At 48.1% G+C, this 23,188-nt stretch overlaps 1 protein-coding gene and 1 non-coding gene across 5 annotated transcripts in view; one reads left to right on the top strand and one right to left on the bottom strand.

Moving 5' to 3' along the window:
• Positions 1-18,651, bottom strand: part of NEDD4L (NEDD4 like E3 ubiquitin protein ligase) — a 370,199-nt gene extending 351,548 nt beyond the window's left edge. For all 4 annotated transcript variants that reach the window (XM_040264312.1, XM_040264311.1, XM_040264310.1 and 1 more), the window contains exon 1: positions 18,382-18,651. In XM_040264312.1, the coding sequence (XP_040120246.1) occupies positions 18,382-18,429 (48 nt within the window). In that variant the 5' untranslated portion in view covers positions 18,430-18,651. The remainder of the gene's footprint in view (positions 1-18,381) is intronic.
• On the top strand, positions 2,972-3,044 carry TRNAE-UUC. Its single transcript has one exon. It is a non-coding gene; the product is annotated as a tRNA-Glu (tRNA).
• Positions 18,652-23,188: the final 4,537 nt, after the last annotated feature.

Genomic DNA, 23,188 nt, shown 5'->3' on the forward strand with positions numbered 1-23,188 from the left:
GGGGCTCCAAACTCACTGCAGATGGTGCCTGCAGCCATGAAATTAAAAGACACTTGCTCCTTGGAAGAAAAGCTATGAGCAACCTAGACAGCATATAAAAAGCAGAGACATTACTTTACCAACAAAGGTCCGTCTAGTCAAAGCTATGGATGGTTTTTCCAGTAGTCACGTATGGATGTGAGAGTTGGACAATAAAGAAAGCTGAGTGCTGAGGAATTGATGGTTTTGAACTGTGGTGTTGGAGAAGACTCCTGAGAGTCCCTTGGACTGCAAGGAGATCCAACCAGTCCATCTTAAAGGAAATCAGTCCTGAATATTCACTGGAAAGGCTGATGCTAAAGCTGAAATTCCAATACTTTGGCCACCTGATGCGAAGAACTAACTCCTTGGAAAAGACTCTGATGCTGGGAAAGATTGAAGGTGGGAGGAGAAGGGGATGACAGAGGATGAGATGGTTGGATGGCATCACCAACTCGATGGACATGGGTTTGACTAAGTTCTGGGAGTTGGTGATGGACAGGGAAACCTGGCGTGCTGCAGTCCCCGGGATCTCAAAGAGTCAGACACTACTGAGCAACTGAACTGCACTGAATTAGTGAATATATCATATTTTTGTCATTATTCTTCAATACTGGTCTCAATTTAGAAGTGCTCTTTTTATTGATTACCCCTGCCATTTCTCTGTCAAAATATCCTATGACTTCTTCTGTGTTATAGGAATGAATCTACACAAGGAATCTGAAAAGGAAATACCACACTCAAGTTCAGTGTTGTATGCAGTAAAATCCAGGCCAGCAACCAGCACACTGTAAAGTTTGAAGTCCTTTTCTCCACTTTTTTTTTTTCTGATTTTCTGTGTATACTTGAACTCTCCTAACAGAAAGCTAAAGATCCTGCTGTTGGCTCACTGAACTCCTAAGCGGTTACTTTCCAGCAGCACTGGCATCAGAGTGGAAGGTGCAGCAAATAGGTATCGTCCAAAGAAGCGCTGCCCGGATGCGGGAGCCCCAGTATCTTTTAGGACAACAGATCCAAGGGATACAGGACAGAAACTGCACACTCACCGGATGGGCCCAGCAGCTCAGGCACGGGGGTGCTATGAGGCCGGACACAAATATTAACAGGATTGGGGTCCACATGGAGAAATCAGGCCCACACACACCTATCTCGGGCTCAGCAGGGCAGCCTCATTCAGCTCACCACCCAAAGACCTCAAAATGCACAACCGTGAAAAGCCCAGTGACCTGGCATTAGACAGTTTGACTGCGAAAACTCTGTCCCTGGGGCTCTATCATCCCAGGCCACCAAGGAAGGCTGCCGGGAAACCAGAGAGCCACCATTAAAAAGCGGACAGATATCGAAATGCCACACTCTCTTGAAATACAGAAAGCCCTCTAGTCAATTCAGACCACACTAAAATTGACTGATTCTCAGAAGGCCTCCTTACCTCTAGCAAATCAAGGTATTTTTAATAGTTCTGCTACCTCTAAACCCAGAGTGGTCATGAATGACCCTCCCAACCCCTCCTCCAAGGGATACTCCATAATTAAATCACTGGGAAGCTGCAATAGTTAATATGCACAGGGAAGAAACAGGAATTTATAAATAAATGGGAAGTTATCATTTTCCCATTTTACCTGAATTTAACAACAGTATTTTTAAAAGGCAAAGATGGTGCATGTGAATATTTGCAGGAGAAAAGCCGACATCCAGACAGTAACTCCTGTGAACTCTCCGTAAGACCTTCGGGACTGGAAAATTCGATCCTATGCAGAGCTGAGTATAAATAACCACCTTCCTTCCTGCCTGCTCCAGAATGGAGCCAGCATGACAGAAAAAAAGAGCCCCACAATTCAACGTGCCTCTTCCTCCACAGCCTTGTGAGGAACAAAACCGCAGGCGAACTGAAAAGGACACATCTCCACCGGGACGCCGAAGACCCAGGTCCAAATTCTGACTCTGGCCCTCACTAGGCCCCGGGACTTTGGTCAAGCCACCCACACTTGCTAAGCTTTGCTTTTCTCATCTGAAAAACATGAAAAAGAGTATTTAAGAACCCCACGTGTTTGGTGGATGGATTAAATTAGATAATCGTGTAAAACCAGTACACACTAGAGCAGGGTTTCTGCAACCTGGCACTACTGGTGTTTGGGGCCGGATAAGTTTTTATTGTGGGGCCTTCCTGTGCTTTGTAGGATGTTTAGCATCATCCCTGGCCTCACCCATGGATGCCAGGAGCACCTCCCAAGTTTTAACCACCAAAAGCCTTTTCAGGTACTACAAAGGTTCTGAGGGGGTCAGGGGGGCTTACCACCCAGTTTAAAACCACTGTACCTGGTATTTAGTAAATAATTTTAAAAAGGGTTTCTCCCTCCCATCCAGTAGTCACCTGAAACAAACCTGGGGGGAGGGGGGTGATGGTTATTCTAGAGTCTTCCCTTTTTCTAGTCTAATCGGTCAGTAGCCACATACAACGCCTTTTGCCTTCCATGTGCCTCTGGCATTTACTCTCTGCCTCCTGCACCCCCACGTGGTCAGTCCCACGGCCACGGCCACCAGCTCTGCCCAGCCAGCTATGGGACCGCCTACCGTGGTCCACCTCCCCGTCTGTTCTCTGCCGGCTGCAAGGTGAGCATGAGGAAAGCACAGCTCTAACGAGCTCTCACAGTGCCCCAGAGGATAAAGCCCCGGTTCCCTGGCAAGGTCCACAAGGCTGTTCACAGATAACCACCTCCTCCTGTGACTCTGGCCACTTGGGCCTCGCGGGTGCCCCCTTTCCGCTCCCTGGAGACCTGCCCGGAGACACCGCCGGGTGCTGGTCCCACCCACAGGCTCTGGAGCCCGACTGCCTTGGTTCAAGTCCTGGCTCTGCCACTTCCTAGCTCTGTGACCCTCGAGCAAGTTAGCTAATCTCTTTGTGCCTCAGTTTGCCCACCTGTGAGATGGTGATAAAGTACCCACCTCCAGGACTTCCCTGGTGGTCCAGTGGCTAGGATTCTGCACTTTCAATGCAGGGGGCCCAAGTTCAAACCCTGGTCAGGGAACTAGATCCCACATGCCACAACTAAGAGCCTGCATGGCCAAATAAATAAGTAAATACTGAAAAAAAAAAAAAGAATTTACAAAATACCCACCTTCAAGGGCTGTTGTGAAGATTTTGCAAGTTAGTTTTTGTCAGATATACGCATCAGCACCTAGCAGAGGAAAAGTTCCCAACTTTTAACTACTGGCTTATTTTAATCTAAAACTCAACTTAGACGTCACTGTTCAAAACCTACACCAGTTTTTCCAGCCACCTTCACAGCCCAGACTCAGCTGCCCTCCTACACAGTTATCGCTACTACCACACTGACCACAAGTGGCTGCTGTCCACATGCCTGTCTCAATTATATCAGACCCTCCCTCAGAGCAGGGGCTCTGTGTCACTGACCACCTCAGTCCCCAGCACAGCATCAGGTCTCATGTGTGTCCGCTCCACACAAGCCAGAATCCCAGACTGGACAATCTCAGCAGATCAGCCAGTCCAAAAAACAAAACCCTTATTTGTTCATGCCATACAGACCTCCCCTTCTTTTTCCTAGTCTATACCATTACTTCAAATTTTCTTCTTAACTATCCTCCTTCCCTACAGTTCCAAGTGAAAAGACCTCCTGCTTCTCCAAGCCCCCTCAAAATACAAATACATTCCAAAGAAGAAGGGCACTTTGGATCATTTTACACTGGTTTTTATTTTCCACAGATTTCTTAAAGGCCAAAGGAATCCTTGAAACTGCCATTGCCCAGACCAGAATATCTGCTTGAAACCGTCACTCTGCAGAATTAAGGTCACCTGGCGAAGAAGCACAATGTCCTTGTTGCCCAGGTATTAAAATCACAAGACTGGGAAACTGAGATAAAGTAGGAGTTTGAAATTAACATATACACGTTACTAGATATAAAATAAACAACAAGGACCTACTGTATAGCATAAGGAACTATACTCAATATCTTTTTTTTTTAATTAATTTATTTATTTTTAATTTTTACTTTACAATTCTGTATTGGTTTTGGCATAGATTGATAAACTATAATTGAAAAAATCTGAAAGAATGTATATACATACATATACATGTATGTACAACTAAATCACGTTTGATATACACTTGAAACTAACAATACTGTAAATTAACTATACTTCAATTTTTTTTTTTTTTTTTTTGGCTGCACCACAAGACTCGTGGCATATACGATCTTAGTTCCCCGACCAGGGACTAAACCCAGGCATTCAGCTGTGAGAGTGTGGAATCCTGACCACTGGACCACCAGGGAACTTCCTATACTTCAATTATTTTTAATTATTAAAAAAAAAACGAACAGAAAAAAAGATTCGGAACCTGGGAAGTCTCTCCTCCCTGGAGCAACAGGATATTACCAATGTTGGGACTTACCAACCCACCTCATCCCATTCATCAAATCGTCCGTTACCGGCCACTCCTGCCCCTTCCTGCAATTATTAATCTTTTTGTGTTCTAAGACCAGCCTCATTCTAACAAGACAAGTGCTTGTTATGAAAGAACAATATACAAAATCTAAGACTATACAAGGGTTTTGAGTGGAGAAATAAGGTCTGAGGATCTGAAAACGTGAACTGTGGACTCATCAGAACAATACTTCTCACACTTGATGTTCAGTTTAAAAGGTAAAACATTCTCAAAGCCCCTTTCTTTGCTAACTCAGATTCTTCGGTTGATATTTCATTTATACAAACGTAAAACTAGGTCTACACCCAATGACGCTCCTCGCCACCAAGCTGGTTCCACGCAGCTCTGCTACATCGTATTTGATGTCTAAACTCGTGTCTCCAGCACCATTTCAACTGCAGACAGAAACTTCTGTTCGCATCGCCAGGCACACGATGGTTTGGCCTTCTCTGGGCAGGAGGCTATTGCTGGTGTATTGAGTCCATTCTGGTCTTATCCCCTTCGAGTGCGTGCGTGCTCAGTCATGTCTGACTCTTTGCGACCCCATGGACTGCAGCACCCCAGGTTCCTCTTGCTTGGGATTTCCCAAGCAAGAATACTGGAGTAGGTTGCCATCTTCTTTCTCCAGGGGGTCTTCCTGGCCCAGCGATCGAGCTCTCGCCTCCTGCTTCTCCTAGGCTGCCAGGCAGATTCTTTGCCACTGAGTCACCAGGGAAGCCCGAGCAGGTATGTTACTCTTAGCGTAATCAAAACACACCTTTGGATCTCCCCTTTTCCCCTTACTATTAGGTAACTGACCACCTAACTGCTCACACCAAAACCCTGGGTGGTAGCTCCATATACATCTATCAAGACCCAGGCACTTCCTCCAAAATACACACCAAACCCATCCACCTCACCACATGGCACCATGCCCTTCCTCACACCCCAGCCAACCATCACCTCCCGACCAACCAACCAGTACTGGAGTTTCTGGACTGGTCTCCCTGCTTTCTTTCATGTTCTTCCCGCAACAATCCTTTCTCCCTAGAGGCGTTTCACAAATTAGATCCTGCTACTGCTCTGCTTAAAACCCTCCAATGGCTCCGCAACTCTGAGAAAAACCCAGCCCCCCAAATCAGCTCCTGTGGCCTCTGTCCACACCCCTGCCCCACACGCCCCAGGCACCCTGCTTCTCTCTCTGCTCCTCAAGCCTCTGTGTCTGCTATCCACCCCCCCGTCCCTCCCAGTCTGGAATATTCTGTCCCAAAACCTCGAGTAGCCATCAACCCCTCACTCAGGTCTCCGCTGAACTCGTCGTACTGTGGGTTCTTGGACAGCATGGACCCCCTCCATGACACAGGGTGGGGGGGGCACTCTGCCCCCCTCAAGGGTGTGAAATTTACAAAAACGCATCAGAGCTTCTCCCTCATGGCCACATGGCAGAGGCTCACGCCACTCAGCCTCACTCCCCACCGAGGCTCTGACTCTGGGAGGAACGCTGCACTTCCCAGCATCAGAAACCACTTCCTGTGTTTGGGGATTCCCACGGCCCGAGCTCCAGGGCGGCTGGGGCCATCCCCCACGACAGAAACCAAAAGTTGAAGAGGGGGAAACAGACCCCCCCAGCAGCGAGGCGGTGGGCCCAGTTAGAGGTTCCTGCTGGACTTTTCCCACCAGAGACACAAGGAGAGTGGGCAGAAAAGAGGCAGTGGAGCGGGCCTGAGGCTGCTGTCCTTCCCAAGTGCGCCTGCAGGACTGGCTCTGGGCTGGCTTCCGGGAACTTGAACGCACACAGCTCTGTCCACTAACACAAACGTGCCCCCAATGGTGAAGGGTGCCCAGACTGTCTGTGCCAACACCTGCCCTCCTCCTGGGAGCTAGAATTTTAGTATGTGGTAGGCAGGCGGCACTAACACAATCCGTTCCCAACAACAAGCTTGGGCACTGGGTCTCGACCCAACGCCCTGGAGACAGCAACTCCCCCACGTGGTCCCAGCAGTGGTCAGAGGAATGGAGCACGCCCTGCCTGACACCCCTGGAGGAGGCCTCTCGGAAGCTCCCCGCTGATCTCCGATGTCACTCCGGGCACCTTTATTTCTTTAGTGATTTCACTTTGCTATCCTTTTGCTGTAACCAGCTCTAACTGTGAGTGGACCCGTTTCCAGGTCTTGGGACTCCTCCTACAGAATCACTGAGCCTGAGAGTGGCTGGGAGGACGCCCACCACAAGTAGGGAACAGGAGGGCTGAGGCAGTTACAACAAGACGCGCCCCGCCACACGGCAGCCAAGGGGGTGGGGACAGTGTGGGAGGCGGCATGCAGTGTCCAGGGGCCCTGGGACCCTGTCGGATGCTCCCTGGCTGCAATCCTGAGTGTCCAGCTTCTCTTCATCCTTGACCACTGGCCAGGCCTGACTCTCCAGCTTGACAGGTACTTCTGGGCTATGCAAAATGCCTTCAGTAAATCCCGTGTTGCTCAAATCCATCAGAGTGGGTTGTAATCAGAGTTGCTTGTAATCAAGCGTCCCCAACTATCAGAGATTTTGTGATACAAACTACACTATAAACAAAATTGGAATGTCCAAAGAGGGCCGGGGCAGGTAGAGGGTCCTGTGAGTCCCACGATCCCAGTCCAGAGAAGGTTCTGCTGAGCAGAGTGAGTTTAAGTGCCCTGCTTTCTGTTACCCAAACTTGGTGCCTCTTCATTCGAGACTATTTTTCAAATTACCTCGAGGCAGAAGCGATGGGATGAGCAGGGCATAGAGACCTGTCGCGAAGACACAGAAATTCCCAAAGCACAGAGTTCATCTGGGTAAGATCACTGGCTATCATTTACCAGCCCAGGGGATTGACTGGAAGCAAAAAAAAAAAAAACTGGAATCTAAGTTTTCATGGGAGCAATACTGCCAAGTATTCCACAACTGATACCAGCCTTCGGCTGTTGAACCCCCAGACATACCACCCTGAAGTCACAAGCTCTCACCCAAGCAGGGCCCCAGAGTAGGGGGCTCTGCTGGTTCCCATCCATCCAGGTGCAGCTGCAGGAGACAGGGATCGAGGAAGACCCTCACAGTGGACACACAACAGCAGAGCCGGAAGCGGCCGGACTGGCTGAGCAGTGAGAGCTCCTTGCTACTCCTGTTCCACTGGCAACCATACCCTGAGGTTCCTTATTTGCTCCCTCTCCAAATGGGAGGTTTATTGGAACATCTTGTTCCTTCTTCATTGCCGGAGGCTCGACGGATCTAGTGACCAACTACGTCAGAGTCACTAGACATTAAAAAAAAAAAAAAAAACTTTCAGGTGGAGAAGTGGCAGGGTGTCACCCAGAGATCTCTGCAACACTTAAACACTTGGGCCGCCTCTCTGGGGAAAGGGAGTTGTGCGATTCCATGAGGCCATGGACATTTCTGAAGGTGGATGAATTATCCAACAGGTGCACTGTGGGGCCATCACAGGGCTCACCCAGCTCAAGGGTGGGACCAGTAAGGCAATAAAGGTAACCCCACCCCCTCCTTCCCACTGGCTGGCTGAGGGATGCGCAGATCTCAGCTTCTGTGGGCCAGGGAGACACAACGGGAGATTTCCTGGCTGATTATGGGAACGAGATTTTCTTAATCTTAAGCAGAAAGCCACAGGAGGTGATTATCTTCCCTCTCCAAGTAGAAAAGGAGAACAAAACTCTAACTGCCACTGGCAGCCAACCTCAGACCAACAAAGGCTCTAAACCGGGCCAGGCTGTAGACAGCAGAGTAGTGAAAAACGGACTTGATTCCCCGATGGGGTCACTGAGCAGACACGTGTCCTACGGTCCAGGTGGGAGCTTCTTAACAGACACATCATAACTGAACAAGAGAGATTAAGGCTGCAGTTGCTGTGACAACCACCAAGAATCTGCCGTAACACACAAGGTTGACATTGGCCAACTTCAGCTTTGGGGAGGATTTGGGACGCGGGGGAGATAAGCGAGTGAAGGACCTACCACCACACGAAATGCACTTATCAACTGGAAGATGCATCCTTATTTCAGAAATACTAAAAGCCGCATGAGGAGGGCGGGTAAAGACACATCCCAGGTTAGCTGTTACATGGCATTGGCCAACCCTGTCCTTCCGTTCAGGAAGGAACCACCATGAAACAGACCCCGGGAAGCACTGACACTTGAGGGACGTTACTCAGCTTGAAAGCAAAACAAAGAAGAGCTTCTGGCCACTCTATTATTTTTGCCTAAGACTATGGCTATGTGTAGTTACCACTCTGATATCTAAACGCTCAATTTAGATAACACCTCAATGCGGCAACTACATAATGACAAGACCTCTCACTCAAAACCCAAGAAAACAAAATAGAAACAAATTTGAGTTTGCTCACAGGCCACACTTTTCATAGTGCGCACAGGAGAAAGTTAGAACACTACTAAAGATTCAGACACCGTCTGTGTAACCACAAGACCCTGAAGGATGAAAATGCAAGCCGTACGTGTCCATAGCAGAGAAACTGAAACACCTGGTTTGCAAGTTGCTGGGTGAAAAAAAGAATCGGATGTAACATCCACTTCTTCTGAAAAAATAACCAACCTTCTACCTCTCCCCTCCGCTTCCCACCGTGGAAGGCTCCTAGAAGGCGCCACTGGCAGTGCACTAACCTCGACATCCTCGGACCCAAAGCACAAAGGGGGCTGCTGAGAAAGCATGCCCAACCCAGCAAACACTATCCAGCTGCCCAAAGCTCAAAGTATCTACATCAAACACTATCCAGCTGCCCAAAGCTTGAAGTATCTACATCTGGGAGGTTTCTTTCTGCCTCATTTTCAGACTCACTCTTACGTTAAAGAGGGGAGGGGAAAAAGTTCGTAGTAGAAATACACAAAACATTTAGCAAGCAAAGAAAGAAAACCAAAAGAATGGCAATACCTTTGCCCAAAGATAACTGCCATCACTATCACGGGTTGGTTACATTCCTGGTCATGTTTCCTTGGCATAAACACTTTAAACCACAATAGGATTCTACTGTTGTGAAGAAACAGCACACCCACTGTTCTGTAACCTACTTTTTCCACTTATTATATTACTGACATCTCCATGTTATTAAACACTCTTCACTCTCTCCCCACCCCACTTGCCACCCTCGTGGCTGCACAATAAATAACATTCTCCATCTCACTTCTCCCAGCAGAGAAGAATAAGCTTTTAACTCCAGCTTAAATGTTCTCTTTTGCTAATAACATGCAGACAATTAAGACCCCTATTTCAAAGGCAGGCAGCACAGCCCATACCAACTTCTTAATCATCAGCATAAACATACTCTAGAACACACAGAGTTCAGCTCCCTCTGGGTACAGCTCCATCCAAGAACCACGTTCATTTATCATCAGGAGTTAACAGGCAAGGAGGAGACATAGCCAGTTCAAAGTTTAAAAACCACCTGACTGACTGTAATCACAGCCGCCTCCAATGATCGCACACAGCATAGAAAGCACAAAAAGAATTAGAAGAAACTATAAAAGGAAGTAAACGGATCCTCAGTTTTGCTTAAAAAAAAAAAAGACCCATACTCCTTCCCATTTCCAAACCAAACTGCCTAAGTTGAAGCTGGCATTCTGATGACACCCGAAGATAAAACCACTGGTGAACTGAGAGAGAAAAAAATGGAGGCTTAGAAAAAGCATACTATTCTTAACAGATTCCCATTCTTCTGGAGCTGAAGGTGGCTGGGAGAGTCCTAAGTACACAGAGCTTTGAATTTAGCGGGATACACATACACCCACTTTTTCTCATGAATTGTTAATACTGAGTGCTTACAGAGCACGAGAAGTCTCTACGTAGTGTAGGCTTGCTTTCATTTTTCTGGGAAAACCAAAGTGTCTTCCAGCACTAAAAAAAAACAAAACTTAATACATGTAAATAAAACTAACACTTTCTATGCAAACATCTCCAGCTAAACAACAGGAAAAGTTAGTAGACAGTTTGTCTTCTGCTATGTTACCTGACCGGCGGGGGGGGGGCGGGGCGGGCGGGGAGCGCTTCCCTTGTGTCTCAGCTGGTAAAGAATCCACCCACAATGCAGGAGACCTGGGTTCCATCCCTGGGTTGGGAAGCTCCCCTGGAGAAGGGAAAGGCTACCCACTCCAGTATTCTGGCCCGGAGAATTCCATGGACTGTAGGGGTCACAAAGGGTCGGATCCGACTGAGCGACTTTCACCCACTCACAGGTTGCCTGGGACCCAAGCCTATCTACCCCGGAGTCCCTGCACTGATGACATCTAATGTGGTGACCAAAATGTACACTGGAAACACAGATCACAAAAAACGGTTTAACTCTGAAGCTTAAAACGTTAAAACAGATGTTCAAGTGGGACAACTCCGAGTGACCTCTGGCCAGGTGGGAGCACACTGTCCATCTTTCTCCCTGTGGCCACCTCATCACCACATCAACCCACAAGGGCACGTCCAGCCTCATGAGATGCTCTAAAAGACACAAGGCGTGACCCAGAACGGCTCCCGAGGAGGCCAGGAAGAGCCGTGCCTCGAATGAGGCTGAACAGGGAAGTAAAATTAAACTATGGAAACTGGATGAACAAAGGCAAGACCAAGAATCAGAGGCACACACACACACACACAGATTCACAAGAGGCAGGCCCTCGCAGCTGTTCCACAGGATCCCCTACCGAGTCCGCTCCCTCGGTCCGCAGGGGTCAAGTCACACAGAAGACGGAACGCACCATCTCCCCTGGAAGACAGGAGTGGCCACGGAGGTGACCTGAGCAACTCAAGGATCAAAAGTTCACGTCAGGGTATCTTTGGTGGTGGTTGGTTAATCGCTTAAGTCCGAGTCTTTTCAACCCCATGGCCTGCAGCTTGCCAGGCTCCCCTGTCCTTCACCATCCTCTGGAGTTTGCTCACTGAGTCGGTGATGCCATCCAAGCATCTCATCCTCTGCGGCCCCCTTCTCCTTTAGCCTTCAACCTTTCCCAGCATCAGGGTCTTTTCCAAAGGAAGAACAGTGTGTCTGGGAAGCCCTGAGGAGTCCCAGGAGATGGGTCATGACCCTACCCAGCAACGGGACCGTTCCCTGGGCAAGTTCATTTCGTTCTTGGGGCCGCCAACCCTACAAACCCGGCCAAGGTCCTTGTGCGTAGGACAGACCTCACATTCACGCGCAGCACTTTACACTAAAAGAAGTCACCTTTGAATGGCCCTTTCTTCCTAGTGAACAGGAGGCATAAAAAGAATACGAAGCCTCTCACTGGATGCTTGCCTGCCTGCCAAGAAGCCGCCAAGCAGCGAGTCTGATGACAGCAAGGCAATCCGATACCCTCGCCATTAAACTCGGCCCGTTCTGAATCAATATGGGATTCTGAAATTAGGGACAAAAAGTCGACTAAAGTGTCAAATTTAAGTCTGTTACCCCGGACGCGCTTATGTAATATGGCTTTTCTCACCTAAAACTATTAAAATAAAGTTAGCATTCAGGCCACATGGGTTCAGAACAAAGTTTTATGATTATAACGATATCTTACATTTTTATGAAATAAGTGTCACAGATCCTGACTCACTGCTTTTCTCTCTGTTAGAACCTGAGCCTCCTTCTTGCCTCAGGAATCAAGAATAACTCCAGCAATTCAATACTTGGGAGCCGTGATGGTTATCAATTCCTTCTCAAAGTCAGTTAGGGCCATTATGGAACGGTCTGTGCAACTCAAATGGAATTATTCAGAAGTCCTTATGCACCCAAGAAGAAAGGATGTGAGGCTATGCATTCCTGTGCATTCGTATGTTGTGGGGGCTTTTCCCCAAATCCAAACGCCTGCACTTCCCTCAAATGTTAATATGTTCTGGGTAAGAGGAACCTTGAAAAGTCTAGAAAACAGATGATTCCTGATACTGCCCACAGTGAGAAATATCACTTTGTTTTTAGTAAAGAACTGATCTTTTGGGGAAAACACTGTTTTCTAAACCTAGGTTCTTTATCCTCATCTCTAAATTATCCTCCCATTTCTATGTTCCACCAACAAACAACCCCCAAGCCAACAGTAATATCATTAAACAGAAACAGTACAAATATTGCCACCTATAGTTGGAAAACGAAATATATTTGCTTATACTGTGACCTGGAAGAGAAACAATATAAAAACAGAACATAACATTGTCACACTTCTCATGCCCTGCACTAATTCTACAACCCTAACACTTATCATTACTATACTATTGATTCATTATTTTAACCCTCTTTTACATGGACTGTCAAAAGACTGTGTAGTCTGCTTTGTTACCAAATCACAAATGAATCAGTAAGACAGAATCACTTATTCAAAGACCTACTGCATCAGAAAGTTTAAAAACTCAACTTAGGGTCTCTCTTGATTGCTGCTACTTGCCTAGGACCCAAAATTTAAGAGCAACAGTAAAGCTGGCTTAAACGTCTTAACTCAAAAGTAGCAATTTAATATGATCTCAATCTATCACAAAGGAATTAATTTGTTTCTTCCATAAGTCACAGAGTATTATGTTTTCACCAAGAAGTAAATAACTGCATAACACAGAAAGGTTATTAATTAGCAATGAACAAAAAGGTTCTTCCCTTCGGGGGGGCATGCAGAAGCAGTTTAGCAGGAACTCAAAAGTACTGCTGTGATACAGTTCTAAAACCATTCTTAACATCAAGGATTTCGTCCTTGAGATATTTCATGTTTTTCTTGAGGTGTATCAAACATATTGATGCTCCCAGAATTCCCAAACAGCTTTCCAAGGAAGTTTCCTGGGGATGTGGGCACTCACTGCACTGAAAACAAAGATGCCAGGCCCCGTTCAACCACGTTGCATCCTGGGAATATCCTGGTGATCCATTAGCTAGGATTCCAAGCTTCCACTGCAGGGGACACAGGTTCGACCCACGGTGGGGGAACTAAGATCCGGCAAGCCATGTAGCAAAGCCAAAACTACATAGTAAAATTTTAAAATAAAATTAAATTTGCATTCTGCATGGAAAAGAAATGCAATCATCTGAGGACTCTCATTTACCCCTCTCTTTATGCTTTTGACCAAAAAAATTTATTCCTTAAGGACACTACTTTTCAGTGACGAAATAAACATTCAATAAAACTAAAACAGAATATACACTAAAATGTCAATTGCTTACAAATTCTACAGACTCCTGGAAGCAAAGAAAAACCTCCTACAGAGAAAATTTAAAACAACACGTTATACTGAACAAAATGTATATATATAATATATATATTTATTATATTAAATAATATATATTTATTTAATATTATATTTAATTATATATATGTTTTCAAATTGCTTTCAAATGTCACCACAAAACCCATTCTTTTTTAAGGCTTCCTTCTCAAATGCCAGCGGTAAGGACACAGGTGTAAAGAGGGTAGCCCATGTCCTGGGCAGAGAGCTCGTCGACCAGCAGGGCTAAGCCTGACTCAGGCATTTGGAGCTGGGATGAAGGGCAAGGCTTACATTCCCGGGGACCCAGCCTCTCACAGCCTCCTTCGGATCCAGACACTATACCCAAACTGATTTCTGAAAGCAATCTTGTGCTCATTTTTGCACAGCTGCAAAGATGGCCTGCTCGGTCTTAGAAATCTCTTGAAAACACACACGGACCACCTTCTATCGATTAACAGTTCTTAATTACTCACACTTGGCTAAGTCAGGTGGCCCAGGCTTCCCGTTTCTCCTCTGCTAATGCCCACTTAAGAGCCTTCCTCTAAGTCCAGCCCTTTTCTCAAAGAAGAGCAAAAATTTAACTAGCAGTTGACTTATAAAATTGTTCACAGATGGGGGGGAGCGGGCAGGGCAGGGGCGTTGAATGTTGAAATTGATGATTCAGGGTTATCCCAGGCTTCCAACTAGAGTAATTCAGGAACTCTAAAACACCCTTGTTTTCATATTTTACACCTCTAAAATAATGTTGCTTCATGAAATCAACAGTATATCACAGCTTGAAAGCAATTTTCGTTTTGTAGTGGTGAAGAAATAGCGGTATGTCTTAAAACTGATAGCACCCTGGAGTAAAGAAAATACAATATCCATGTCAAAGGTGAAGCTTATACGTTGTGAAGCGGGTAACTATACACAAATGAGCAAGGTGACTAAGCCAACGGGGAGCAGAGGAGACCGTGGCAACTACACCACGGCTGCCGGGACCTCAAGAGCCACAGCCCAGATCCACTAACTGCTGCCAGGTGGGGATGCGCCTCCAGAGAAGCCAGAGTCTCACCATTTTCCATGAAAATCCCGGCTTTAAAACACGACACAGACAACACTGAGCAGGGTCCCTGGACAGCTCTGACCTGGGAGCCAGCAGTTTACAACCCCTGACACTTATGTCTGTCTTACTTTATCCTGAATAATTTAGCTCTGAAGACTTTTCAAGATATTAGGGAGAGGGAGCATGTTAAAAATGAGGCTCGTAGACTCAAACTAGGTTCAAATCCTGGCTCTACAACTTATTCACTGTGAGTCCTTATGCAGGTCACTTCACCTCTCTGAGCCTCCACTCCTCAACTGTAAATCACAGCATACCTCACTGGGTTTTTATGAGGAATAAATGAGACAGTAAGCATATAAAGGCCTAAAACACAGTGCCACAGAGACTATCCTTTTTTGTATGAAACAAAGAGGGAAGGCAATGTACCATCCCATGTCAGGCTGGCCTTCATCTCTATGCCGTCTGCCTCATTCTAACCATCAAAAAAAATTTTTTTAATACCATACCTAAGGAAAAAGCTATCAAACTTTCACTCAACAGAAAATCCCATAAAGGATACATTTTTATGTTGTAATAAAATATTCCAGAAGGTTAACAGCAATATTCATGAGTAGACTGTGCCAAAATGAGCTGCAGCTTGCCAAAAAATAAACAAAAACAAAAAAACCACCAAGGAACTAAGCCAAATGCAGAAACTAGTCCAGACTCTTCTGACTCCAAACCAAATCTGATGCTGGGCCCTGAGTCAGAAATTTGGTGAATTTGCTAACCCCTCTGACACCAAAGTCCTTCATCTGAGAGCAATTTCAAATCTGATTACCTAAATGGACCTAATTTGGATCTGGTGAATATGAACCATCATTTACCAGAGGAACCCTGGCCAGGAAGGCACAACAAAAAATAAACAGCACATGCGCTCACACAAGCAAAGCCCGCACTTAATCCCTTTCATTCGACAAGCTGGACAGACCTAGGAACAATGCCCTCTGTCTTGGCATCCCGCGGTTTTCTGGGTTAATGCAGTGCTTCACCACCAGCGGTACCTACAGCTAAAGCCTCTCCGTGACAGGGCACAACTCAGTACCCGCCAAACACACAATAATGCTTTTCATCAACCTCCAATGAACACACAAACATACGTCTATGAAATTTGCTAGGGACGAATGCCTATTTTACTAAGAGGTTTATCAGGTGACTTCCACCTGGCATCAAAGTATCTTCCTGGGTGATGATGACCCACTGCATGCCGTATGAGCTGAAATGCATGCCTTGGGAAGATGTTTGTTCCACTGGGCTCTTAGATGCTCAAATCTTCCCCTTGTTTTCTAACACAGACTAATTCAGGAAGACAAAGCAAGCTGTGCAAATTCAACCATTGCTTGTTAATATTCTACGAAGGCAATCCCCGATCTTCCGAAGGCCGAGGTGACAGCATGAAACCCCCATAAGAAGCAAACATGGCCCACACGTGAAGTCATCAGAACCACCTTGCGCTTCTTCCCCACCCCCAGGAGAAGCTGAAATGGCTGTGACCTGTCTTTTGGAATATAGTGTGTGTAGCACAAGACAGTACCAGCAACCTGGCCATCGCTCAGTCAATCAATATAGTGTCTTCCTCACCCCCTGCTATTGCCCATTCAGCCCCAAAGCCCCCTCCAGCAACATGAAGGAGTGAACTCAGTCACACTACGCACATACATACACACACACCTCCATCTGTTTACCGTCCGTCCTTCACCTCCACCCTAGACACCAGTTAAGATCATCAGAATTAACTCGCCTAGACAAAAGTGGTAAGATGTGCTCTGGGTCGATTCTGACACTAGCTGTAAAGGCAGACAAAGCGCAGACTACACCGACATGCCTGTGATTCACTCACCCAGTTGCATCTCCCCAAATGCTCGTTTAGAAAAGATTTTTTTCCCAGTATTTTAAGAGCAATCATGTAATTAAAAAAAAAAAAAAAAGACCTAAGATGAGAGGCAGCAGTCTTTATCCCCCACAATACTTCCTGCCCCTTTGTTTGGGAATGTGTATCTCTCCACCTTTCTAAAAGCTCACTGCCGGCCCTCTATTGCTACTAATTAAATGGAGAAGTAGAGAATGAAAGAGAAAGCTCCTCAAAGAGAAAACCAGAGGAGAGGAGATTCCCCCTGGGTAAATGAAACAAAGCTACTTTTCATCCATCCCCTCGGTTAACTGCACGGAAACGGAGGTATTTTACAAAAGTCCAGCATGGCAAAATGATCGGAATGCCAATACTTGCTTTGCGATCGCTCTTTGATAAAATCAACACCACAGCGAGCTTTACCAAGCACCGTTAAAGGAGGGAGGGGTTGAAACGTACCCCCGACACTTTCCCCACCCTAAGACACCTATTCCATTACACATGGAACGCGCGCGCGCGCACACGTACACACACACACACACACAACCACGATAGCAAAGCTGACGGGAGAGAAGCCATAACATTGTCGAGTCTCGGATAAGAGCCTCTCTATTAACCCCACCCCTATCACCAGAGAAAGAGGGGATCTCAGAAAAGAAAGGAGAGGAAAAAAGAGAAACCCAGAAATCCTTGAATTTCCAGGCATTAACTTTTCATGAAATGCACAACCAGGATAGGAAATACCTCCCCGCTGAGTAATGCCTCATGGGTTGTAAATTCACCTCTCGAAAGGGGAGCCAGACCTGAGAGCGCACCCGGCCAGATGGCCAACCCCTCCTACCTGCTCCATCCAGCCTGCCCGTCACGCCGCGCCGGCGACAGCCTCCCACCCCTCTTTTTGGCAGCGCAACACACCAATAAGGGCCGAGCCTGGCTGGTCGCGAGAGGGCTGAGCAGTGAGTTAGCAGGATCGCCTCAAAAGGGGGGAGTGGGAACCCGCGAGGAGAGAGTAAGGGTAAAAAACAAAGCCCTCTGCAAGCAAGCGGACGGCCTCGGGGGCGTGGCTTACTTAATTGGCTTCATCAATAAAAAAGATCAATGGAGCTTCCTCCTTCCACCCGCCCCAGAGGGGCTGGATCCTGGCGGGGTGGGGGGAGGGTGGAATGGCAGGGCTGCAAGCGTCCTCCAAGTTTCCAGCAGCACCTGCCACCATGCGGGATCTCCCCCTCCCACCCCAAAGACCCCGAAATGCACACTCTCGGCTTCAGACTGTGCAAGACGGAGGGTCGGACACGCACGGCTCACAAGGTTTCACCCGCTCCCACCGTAACAAGCACACACACACGCAGCAGAGCACTTGCTGACACCATCATGAGAAAGTTCCAGTGGGGGAGACAATCCAGGTTTTCGCCGCGGCCCCGGGCTCCCCCGCGCGGCGCGGGTCTCTCCAAACGCGACACCCATCATGGACTCCAGGGCTGCAGGGGCGAGAGGCGGAAAGTTGCCCCACGGCCCCGGGAGACGCGGCGCGGAGCCGCACGCGCCCCCCTCGCACCCAAAGGCGGGGAGCGCCGAGGGAACCCCAGCTCGCATTGCTTTATTTACCAACAGTGCGCTGCACCGGGGGGAGGGGACGCCGGGCGGAAGATTGTGAGCACCCCGCCGGGACCCCTGCCCCCGGACGCGCCCGCCTTTGGGGTGCCCCTGCAGGCGCGCGGGGTGGGGGCGGGGACGAGCGTCCAAGGGGGTCGTCCCAGTGCCCACCGCCGGCCGCCGCCGGGAGGGAACTCTCCGGGGAGTCCCGCGGGAAAGGGAGCGCCGCTCACCTCTTCTTCCGAAAGTCCGTAGACCGGCTCCCCGAGCCCGGTCGCCATGGAGCCGGCGCCCCGCGCGGGATCAGAGGCGCTCCCGGGCGGCTGGGCTGCGGCGCGTCTGGGCGGCCGGGTCTCCCCTCCTCCGCCGCCGCCTCCGAGGACGGCCGGCCCGGCGCCGCAGGTGAGGGGGCCCGAGCGCTCACGCCTCGGCCGCTGCCTGCGCCGCTTCCTCCCGGAAGGCTGCGGACCGTGCGCTCCCGAGAGCGCGCCGTGCAGCGGACGGCGGCGGCGCGGCGCCCCCGGGCTTCCCTCCTCCCGCGCGCCCGCCGCTCTCCGCCCCTCGCCCAGCCCGCTCTCCAGCCTCGGGAAGCCGGCGCGCCTGCCCCCACGCCCGGTCCCTCCCGGCCCCCGCTCTCCCCGCCCCCTCCTCCGCCCCCTCCCGCCCCGGCGCCCGGAGGGGACCTCCCCGCCTCCCCGGGGCGGGCACACGCGCCCCCCAAGCCAATCACAGGCCGGGCTGGGGGGCGGGCCGCCGGGCTGGCGGGGTTCGCCCCCCCACCCCCCACCTCCGGCTCCGCACGGGCACCCCCGGCCGCGGGGCGGGTCTCCGAGGAGCAGACCCCCGTCCTCCTCTCCGCTTTGCGGGAGCGGGCGTGCTGGGCATTTGGGGGCGCTGGAGACATTTTCTACAAGCAAGTCCCATTTCTCTTCCCCGAGGTCTTTCTACGAAGAACCCTGGGCCCGCCGGGATTGTTAAAGGGGGTTGGGGGGGGGTGGCGAGAAGATGGATGTTTCTGGACACCTTTAAATTCTTGGCAAACCCCGGCAAGCCCAACTTGGCGGCTTTGTGGGCGCCCCGGAGCCGGGCCGCGCGGCCGGGGAGAGGCTGCCCCGGCGTGGCCGCGAGTCGCCACTGCCTGCGTCAACCTTGCCGGGAACAAAACCGACCCGGCGCCCGCTCTGAGTACACGCCCACCCCCTCGAAAACCGACAGCGTGGCTCTTTGAGCCAAAGGCCACTCTTTTGTGATCCGCAACGTGAAATCGCAGACTCAAGTTTAAGGTTATCCTCTGCAGAGGCAAGCTATTAAGACGTCGTATTAGCCACGGTAGGGTTCTTCCCACGTCCCGGCTACTGTTTCTCCAGCAAGCAGTTCATTTAATCCATCAGATGTATAGGAACGCCAGAGACTAAATTAGAGAAATTAGTCACTCGACTTTTTCAGGAAGCCTGTCCTTACATTTCGCTGTTAAGTACAGTTGTGGGTTCAGAAAGGAAACAAAAGTAGAACATGCTATTTGCCTTTGAAAAGAAAACATCAAAGTGCCCTCTTTGGTATTCACAGGGTGCCTTTAGGATTTTCATTCAAGTCAGTTGTTTCAGAAAGCAATCACGTGGTCCCAAAGCCTCCCCCCAACCAAACCCGACCGCAGCTCCTGTTCTAAGTATCTAGCTCGCTTTCAAAGGAAGGGAAACACCCGTCCTAATAGAAGCTTCCCTTTGCCTCCTGACAACATGGCTGTGGCTTAAAGTTGTGCGAACGCTGGATTTTCTTTCCAGACAAAGCCCCTTGGCGTCAACACCCTACTCAGAAGCCTTCTCCCCACATCGTGAGCCAGTAAATCACAGGGCTGAGACGCCACAGACGCCCAACCGAGAGAAAAAAAAATCACATTTATGGAGGAACAGTTAAAAAGACGATTCTCTGTACCTTCTGTCCGGGCCAAAGTTTTTTGACTTTTTCAGATCTACATTATGTTTCTTTTCATAAAGACTTGCAAAAACACACACACAAAGGCCCACACGAGAATTCCCATGTGCTCTCAACAAGCCTGTGGTTTCTACAGGAGTTACTGCTCCTTTATCCTCGCTAGCCAGGTCTTTGTCAAGTTTTGTACAGTTTTTTCTATGAGGGGAAGGGTAATCTTTTTTCAAATTTTAAATAGAAACTTGTAATTTCTAATTACACAGAACACCCTTCCCACACCTCGTACTGTAGTGTTTGTTAGTCGTTCGGTCGTGTCCGATGCTTTGTAACCCGTGGACTGTACCCCACCAGGCTCCTCTGTCCATGGGATTTCCCAGGCAAGAATACTGGAGTGGGTTGCCATCCCCTTCTCCAGGGGATCTTCCTGACCCAGGTATGGAACCCAGGTCTCCCGCATTGTAGGCAGGCTCTTTACTGGCAGGCAGTGTATGGTTCTGGACTTTATCTCCAGGTGAGGCTCTATCATCTGGGAACTCCAGGGGTGTATCCTGCTTCCTCCCCCTGCCCTGTCTCCAGGGTTCTGCTCCCACGCCCCCACCACAATAGTCTGCACCTGCCTATACTCTGGGGTCACGCCCTGGGCTTTCCCTAAGGCATACTATGAGAAACTACAATATGAAACTTGCCTGACGTCATGTACTGTAGAGGTGTTGATAAAATTGTGATCTTTACCATTTAGTGTTTCCTATAAGAAGACTCAAACAAGTTATTTATTTCAGACCTAGGAGGAAAAGCCTGGTTTCTTCCAAGGAACTGGTAAGCTTTTGCAGGACAGATGGTGACAAGAATTATTTCAACTAGCGTTGTTTTTCTAGTCACTTTGGCTACCAGGAAACTTAGGACTCATTTTATAGCCCTGAGTCATAACGTGAGTCATTCAGTCATGTCCGACTCTTTGCGACCCCATGGACCATACAGTCCATGGAATTCTCCAGGCCAGAATACTGGAGTGAGTAGCCTTTCCCTTCGCCAGCGGATCTTCCCAACCCAGGAATCAAACTGGGGTTTCCTGGATTGCAGGTGGATTCTTTACCAATGTATCAGGGAAGCCCTGAGTCATAAAAGAACCCCATAAAAAACCAAAATCGATCCCTTGTGTAATTATGTACCAGCTTTCCCCCAATATAGTGGTTCACTACCCTGGATACACATTGTTATCATCTGAGGAGCTTTAAAATGATCAAGAACCAATGGCAGGCCTAAGAGACTACAGTTTCACTGGTTCCAGGTAGGCGCACAGGCGATGGTAGTTTCAGGAGCTTTCCAGGTGATGCTAATGTCCCTGTAAGGCCGAGAATGAGACGGTTGGACGGCATCACCGACTCAATGGACATGAGTTTGAGTCAACTCCAGGAGCTGGTGATGGACAGGGAGGCCTGCTGTCCATGGGGTCGCAAACAGTCGGACACGACTGAGCGACTGAACTGAAGGTTGAGAATGGCAGCCCGGGCCAGTCGTTCCCACACTTGGCTGCACATGTCTAAACCCACTGCTATGCACCTCCCACCCCCGTACACTCTGATTTAGTTATGCAGGGTACTTCCTGTGCATCCGGAGTTTTAGAAGCCCCCAGGTGACTCTAATTAAGGCATAGCGCCATCTAGAGAGCTCTGGCTTAGACTGACACTCTTTTCCTGTTTTCCATGATCCTGATCTTTTCTTTTTCAGTTTAGAGAAAATTACATTTTTAAAAAACATACTTATATCCTTTGTGGATGTAAACAAATGTACTTTTTGTGACAAGTATCATGGAGCAGTTTTACCCACCCCCTACCTCTCTGAAGTCTCAGATTAGCATCCAGCTTCTTGCAGGAGGGTAGTTCAGAGCGCACAAACCTTGAGAGAAATTGGTCCACAGTCTTTCCCGAAGTGAAACTGTCGTGCCTTCTTCAACCAGTTTCACGTGTACCCGACAACTATATGGCTTACCTGGTGGCTCGGAGGGCAAAGCGTCTGCCTGCAATGCGGGAGATTAGGGTTCCATCGCTGGGTTGGGAAGATCCCCTGGAGAAGGAAACGGCAACCCACTCCAGTACTCTTGCCTGAGAAATCCCATGAACAGAGGAGCGTGGTAGGTTATGGTCCTTTGGGTCGAAAAGAGTCGGAAACGACTGAGGGACTTCATTTTCCACTTTCCAACAATTATATAGAACCAAACTTGGAGATCCTTCTCTGGAATTTGTTCTATTTTGTTCCCTTCGGAGGCTGCCTTTAACATCTTAGATGTGATACTGTGGGTGTTTGGTGAATGCTCTTTACTTGGATCATCAGAAATGAAAAATTAGCAAGAACAATTTAAAGTACAAGGTACAATGGGTAGTCACAAATAGGGAACATTTTAATGCAAAGCCTCTTTACAAATTACTGAGTTGACTTAGCAAGCTATATATATCTCCATCAAGTCTGGGAAGTTCCCCAAGCTGGATAACACATAGTGTCACATATCTACATGTTTCATGTAAATAACACTGGATTTCTTTTCTCTTCAATTTTTGGTATTTTGTCTTCTTTAAAAAGAAAGCTCATGAAGCAGATATTTTGAAGATGGCCCTGTACCTGTAAAACCCGATGTCATCTTGGGACTTAACAATGTTCACTGACATAGAGAGGAATCTCACAGATTTAAGGCGTTTAGGATTATATGCTTCAAACTTTTGACAAATTAGGCTTTTTAAGAAACACATTTTGAATACCTATATGTTATTCATTCTTGAACCCTAAAGATAATAAAATTTCTGAGATAGAGGAGCATGATTCCAATTTTCTCCAATAGACAATATACCTGCTTTTTATCTGGCTATATTAGCTATTTGCTTTTTCCATTGATTAATATTTCTAGAATATTTGATTTGTTTCCACTTTTTATTGTGTTTCTTTTTACGTTTTAATGCATCTTTTTTTATTGAATTGTGCTATTATTGTTACTTGCTTTTTATGGTGGTGTTTCCCTCTCCTATTTGGGATGCTAATCACTACCTTTCTGTTCTTTTCCTGTTTACCTTGGACACCTTACATACATACCTTGCTTGACAAGTCAAAAGCTAATATCTT

The sequence above is a fragment of the Oryx dammah genome, unplaced genomic scaffold (assembly GCF_014754425.2).
Source record: "Oryx dammah isolate SB20612 unplaced genomic scaffold, SCBI_Odam_1.1 HiC_scaffold_22, whole genome shotgun sequence".
Taxonomy (NCBI): Eukaryota; Metazoa; Chordata; class Mammalia; order Artiodactyla; family Bovidae; genus Oryx; species Oryx dammah.